Below are 6,050 nucleotides of genomic sequence, written 5' to 3' on the forward strand. Positions count from 1 at the left end.
CGGAGGAGCTCTTCTTGGAGGGGAATGGGGCATGGCGAGGCGTTTAAATAGGCAGGGGTAGGGTGAGCCGGGGAGGAGAGGAGGGGGTTGGTGTGGACGTGAGGGGTTAGTAGTGGGGGCCGAGTTGACGGCTGGATCGAGTCGGACGGAGGCGTGCGTGCGTGCGTACGTACTGACCAGATGGTGGCTACCGGCTACGTAGCGCTGCGTCGTGGCAGGCGGAACGGGGGTTGGTGCGGGCAAAGGCGCAGAGCGCTCGATAGGGACCGGTTGCGGCGTGCGTGGGTGCGGCCGCCTATGGCCCTCGTGTCTTCGGTTTCCTGCCTTCCGGGCCGTTTTTGCCGTTTTCGGGACATTTCGTGCCCGTATTGTGGCTACATTTCTTCTGGATGAATGGACGCTGGACATCGCCGATTTCTATTTGACGTATCGCGCAGCAGGAGGTCTTGCGCCGCGGTATAGTTGTGTTAGGTAGGGCGCCTCAGTGTTCTTGTGTCTGAGATTGTCTCAAGTAAATGTAAAACGGTTTGAGCTTGGACAGAACGATGTATAGAAGTTTTATTCGTTGCTACATAATCCCGTTTGCTGGCGCTCTGCTAATGGTGCCATGGTAGTTTAATTGGGCGTCAGCATGTGCATCATGCCTTAAGAAGCCAGAAATATGGAACGGTGGCACGTTCCTAGCTTGTCCCGGGAGCCATTTGTTCCTCATTCTGGGGATCTAGCTTCTAAGATCATGCCTCAGTCTTCGATTCAGCTTGCTTCACGTAGGAGACTGGCGCAAATTTTGTTTCCGCCTCCGTGCCTTTGTCACGCTAGTATAGTCGAACTGTCGAAGTACAGCCCCTGCAATTTGGATTCAAAACATGAAATTTGCATGGGACTTGCTCACAATTCATTATCCCGAAACGTGACACGTGCTTCAAAATTGGTGGATTGCGAAAACGGGAAATACATATGAAACTCTTTTTGAAAGATTTTTTTGACCGTAACCACGGCAGGCTTACACCAACCTAAACTTTGATGGAAATGATATGGGTAAGGTAGAAAAAAAGGACACGGGGAGTTCTCCATAGTCTCTCGACTCTTCTCCCCTTTGCTACTGTAGAGGCGTAAAGAGGGCGAGCGTTCTCGGGCGGCGGATCTGGCCGGCCCTCCTCCTCTGACGGCCTCGCCGGCGTTGGGGGAGGAGGGCGAGCGGGCCTCCGGCGGCCTGTCTAGTTTTCTACTAGGATAGCTCCCTTAGCGGTGCCCACGGCCCTAAGTCTTTGGCCGTGCGTGCTTTTGTTCCTCCGAGCGGTGTCCGGCGATGGGGCGGCGACAGTCTTCGGCGGCGAGCTCGTGAGGTGGCTTGCGGTGAAGGAGGCTCACCTCCTTCATCGGCTAATAATCTTCCCCCGGTGCGTCGGCGTCCTCGGTGGTGGCTTTAGCGTTTTTGGCGGCGGTGCCGACGTCCACAACGGCGGCGGCCTCGGCGTCACCTGCGGCGGCTTGGGCGTCACCTGCGGCGATGGAATTGGGAGGTTTGGCTCTTTGCTTCATCTTTGTGAAGGGATGGTAGCTTCCTGTCATCCCCATGGTGGGATGCGGATTCCGGCCGTCAGTTTCCATCCTGGCGGCGGCGGATGCCTCCGGCGGCTCTCGATGGAGGACATGCCGATGTTCGTTCAGAGGATTAGATGCGGCTTGGTGGTTCCAAGTCATTGGCTCTTGCGGCTTCACATGCGTGGGTCTTCGATCGAGATCTGCTGGGGAAGACGGTGGCCGGCGGCGAGCAGCTTCTGCGGCGAGGCGTCAGGAGAGTGGGAGAAGATCCTGGAAGAAGAGCAACTTTGCAAAGAAGTCCTTCTTGTCCTTGTTTGTAATTTTCTTTTCTTCCAAGGGTGTGGTTGTAACCTGGGGATGTACTGCTACTGTTCAATATAATCTATATCCCTTCGCAAAAAAAAAAGGAAAAAAGGACACGGATTAGCTCTGGGAAATGACAACTGTTTTTTTAGGAGACTGCAGGGGCAAACCCCACTGAGAATTAAATCAAAACTGCTATCTCTGGCTGGATCTGGACACGCTCTCAAGGCGATCCTTTTCATGTGCTGGAATCATTCGAAGAACAATTACGTGTGCCTTTCTTTATGGATATAACTGTTCTTATGGCCTGAAGTATCTGGATTACAAGGAATGGGGAAATCTTCAGAAATGAGGACGCACAAATACATAGATGTCTACAGAATTTCCAAAAAGAATTCGCAATGGTTATCCATTGTGCGAAAGAAGCATCAACTCCTCACAGCATGGCTTGAAGCTCTCCAGTTCTAGTTTTCCAGTTTTTTAGTTCACTGATTTTCCAGTTTTTTAGTTCACTGACTTTCTTGTTTTTTCCTCTTTTTGTAATATGTTTAACTGTCTAATTTTTTAATATAATCAGTAGGAGCTTCGGCTCCTCCTGTTCATTAAAAAAACATTTTCTGACGATTAAGTATTAATCATGCATCACATGTTTATCTTGTAAGGCGTGCATGTTTTTAAAAGAAAATCAAGCTTCCAGTTTATTTTGACTGACACTTTGTTGCAATATTCTAAGTATGTTTAGGGTACAAAATTATAGATTAGCCGCGTTTCAAAGTGCCTTTGCACTGTGTATTGGTGTAGAGTTGCTACAAGTTTTAAAAGAATACTATGATTCAAAAGTCAAACTTTAAAGATCCTTAAAATGTGACGTTCTTACTTGGACGGAGGGAATATAATTAAAGCGTACCCTACTTGCTAGTAAAACTTATGCTGACGGTGCTACCTAATTGATGCCAAAATGCTGCAGCCTCAAGTAATTAACGCGCAATCATACTGATGTAACCACATCACTTTGTCAGTACTCCCTCCGGGCTGTGTTTAGATGGAGGGAAAAGAGATGCGAAAAGTCACAACGGACACTGTAGTACACTGTAGCACTTTTCGTTTGTTTGTGGTAAATATTGTTATACCATGATCTAACTAGGCTCAAAAGATTCGTCACGCAACGTACATCAAAACTATGCAATTAGTTTTTTTATTTACCTACATTTAGTACTTCATTCATGGGTTATTTGCTATATTTAATGTTTCGATGTGATTTTGATGTGATGGAAAGTTTGAATGTGGGAGTTTTTTATCTAAACACACCCCCGGTTTTTTTATATGTCGCATTCTCCTTTGGCACACAGACCAAGGAAATGATAACAAAGCATGTACTCGCTCTGTCCCTTATTAAACATCATTTTGGATTTTCGTGCCACAAATTTAATTAGATTTATAAAAAATATGTGTAATATTTGTACCTCCAAATAAATTTGTTAAAAAACTAGATTTAAAGATCTATATAATGATATCAATTATGTATTATAAATATTAATATTATTTTATATAAAATTAGTCAAAATTATTTTTCAGGAAACCAGAAGGACAGTTATTTAGAGACGAGGAAGTAGCTCTTCTCTCCCATGAGTTAATTCTGCGTGGATTCTTCACCGCAGGCAAATCTGTGGGCCCTTGCACTAGCTGGTACACCTTGCATGCAGACTAAAGTCTCATCGCTCAAGTAACTAATACGACATGCTTTTCCGTCGTTTTTCAAGTGTAATTAAAATCTCAGCACAATCGAGGCACACTTTGCATGCGGATACTAATACGACATGCTTTTCCGTCGTTTTTCAAGTGTAATTATCTGAGAAATCCTACGCTGAGTGTAATTATCTGAGAAATCCTACGTTGAGTGTTCTTCGTTCAAGTGAACATTACGCCAAAGACTAGGATTGATCTGTAATGCACACGAGATTACGAAGTAACTAGCGCGGGACCTGCAGGTAGGGATGAAAACGGTCGGGAATGGTCGGGAAAACCTGTTAACCATTCCCACAACTGTATTTTTTAGCCGGTAACGGGAGCGGGAACGGGAAAGATGGACGGGAAAACGAAAACGATATTGCAGGATATCGGGAACGGAATATTTCGGTCGGGAACATACCGGTTACGATCGGGAATCGATAACTCAAAACGGGAACACCACACATGTTACCACTTCAAAGATTTAGTTCGATGAAATAATTACAACTATACATAACTTATATGCAAACAAGTAGATGCACCCCATACACACTAGCAAATACACACATAAAAAAGAGTTCGAGAATGGTAGAATTTGACACACACTGCACGCCGCAGCTACATTTCCAGTTCGGCAGTTCCAGTGACCAATCCAAATAAAAAAATCCAATTCGGGCAGCAGTACAGTCTGCAACTTCTCCATCCTACAAGTCACAGAAGGTATTCCTAGTTACATTTGTAATTGGACAATCTAAGCTAGCTGAGTTGGAATTCGAACATACAGTGAGTTGTTAACTATTGAACTAGCAGTTTTGTACATCAATTGAGCCAACATGATTTATCATACATACTACCTCACAATTCTGTCTCGAAGCAAGCGCCTCTATAACTTTAAGATACCCATAATTAAGCCCACCTTCTTATCTGAAAAAAGAACAACGGAGACATATAAATCAGCAAGCAAGATAGTGATCAATTCTTGTAAAACAATCAAAACTAGTTCTCTCGCCCGTCTGCATGGGTGCTTGGGCACGGGCAAAGAGCCCACAAGGGAGTGCCACCTGCCGCACTGCCGGCACTGGGAGGGAGCCAGGGAGGGAGAGGCGGAAGTGCTGCAGCATCATGGCGAGCACCATCTTGGCCTCGACGAGCGCGTGCACCTGGCCGACGCAGTTGCGCGGGCCCGACGCGAACGGTTGCAATGCCGGATGCCGGCCCGCCGCGAAGCACTCCGGCTTGAACTCGTAGTGGTGGATGGCGAGCATCGGGATCCCTACCAAATGGCCGGCCGACGGGTGCAGGCCGACGGCGAGCCAGATGTCCTCAAACACCATCGGCGGCGGCGGCGGCGCCGGCGGGTAAAGTCAGCGGGAGTTGCGTTCTCTCGGAGAGGGGAGCGATAAGTGAGGAATCCATGGGGCAAGGCGGCGGCGGCTTGGACTGTGGGAGTGCGTGCGGGGGGCGGGGGGTGGGGGCTGCGGGGAAGGGATTAGGGTTCGCCCGTTTTGGTGTCGGGTTGGGCCGAGTAACATTCGTGGGTTGTGGGCTGAAATGAAGTTTTGTCTCTTAATGCGGCAAAATACCGCGGAATTTTCCCGGCCCAAATACGGGAACCGGCAATACGGTCAGGAAAATGCCTGAACCGCTTCCGCTCCCGGTTTCGCCGGATTTTCCCGTATTTTTCCTGTTTTCCTGTTTTTCCTGCAAAAACGATATCTGGACGGGATAAGCGGTATATGGTGCCGGTCGGGACGGGATTTTCCCGTCCCGTTTTCAACCCTAACTGCAGGCTTTAAAGTCCGGTATTCAAATTTTCAAAAGGTAAGTGACATAATTCTTTCTCGCATGCAACTAATGATTGTAATATTTTTCATCGACAGATTCAATCGGCTGCAGATGAAAGACGATTGGTACTTTTTGAGATGCAAGTAAACAAGACCCCCTTCCCTGTTCACACTTTGGAACTGAACAATCCAAAGGTCCTCCTTCGGCCGGAACAAGCCGAAGGGGCAAAAGGGAAGAATGTTGTGATTAGTGATCCAAGGCCGATGAATGATAATGACAAGATTCTGGCCAGGGAGGTTGTTGTGCAGAAAACCCCTGATGGGAAATCAACGCTGAAGATCAATGTTAATGCTCCCAAGCCTGGAGGGCAAGAAGATTTCACCAGTCAGCCTGATGTCCAGGCGCGACCAGTCAGACCGGGTCTAGCAACCGGTCAGACCGGCCCAGCGACCAGCCCCGGAGCTTCAAGCCAAAGCGCTCGGAAGTGGGTACTTGGAAGACGAACAAGCCAAAGGTACAGGGAAGATCTGCAAATCAGGGACCTATATTTAGGCAGCTACTACACAAGTACACAAAGGCCGTTCAACAAGATCGGACATTAAAAAAGAGACCATACTTGCCACCGCATCAAGGCAATGCTCCATCTCCAAGAAGGGAATCCAGCAGGCGCCGAGGTGATTTTTCACAGT

General features: G+C 47.7%; 1 protein-coding gene across 2 annotated transcripts; it reads right to left on the reverse strand.

Annotated features, from left to right (window-relative positions):
* Positions 1-4,082: 4,082 nt before the first annotated feature.
* Positions 4,083-4,935, reverse strand: LOC120705166 (cytokinin hydroxylase-like). 2 transcript variants are annotated; one of them, XR_005687817.1, is made up of 3 exons: positions 4,638-4,935; positions 4,431-4,500; positions 4,083-4,280 (listed from the first exon to the last, which is right to left on the reverse strand). XR_005687817.1 is itself a non-coding variant. In XM_039989654.1 (2 exons), the coding sequence occupies exons 1-2, from the start codon at positions 4,908-4,910 to the stop codon at positions 4,483-4,485; spliced, it is 291 nt and encodes a 96-aa protein (XP_039845588.1). In that variant the 5' UTR covers positions 4,911-4,935; the 3' UTR covers positions 4,342-4,482. The 2 variants fall into 2 exon arrangements, 1 of the variants encoding a protein (XP_039845588.1); XM_039989654.1 differs by lacking the exon at positions 4,083-4,280 and having other exon boundaries at positions 4,342-4,500.
* Between the last annotated feature and the right edge of the window lie 1,115 nt (positions 4,936-6,050).

Source organism: Panicum virgatum, chromosome 4K (assembly GCF_016808335.1).
Source record: "Panicum virgatum strain AP13 chromosome 4K, P.virgatum_v5, whole genome shotgun sequence".
NCBI classification, from domain to species: Eukaryota; Viridiplantae; Streptophyta; class Magnoliopsida; order Poales; family Poaceae; genus Panicum; species Panicum virgatum.

What these genes read in the sequence shown, in the direction of transcription:
- LOC120705166 (XM_039989654.1), bottom strand. Translation starts at nt 4,910, where the DNA reads ATGGTGTTTGAGGACATCTGGCTCGCCGTCGGCCTGCACCCGTCGGCC.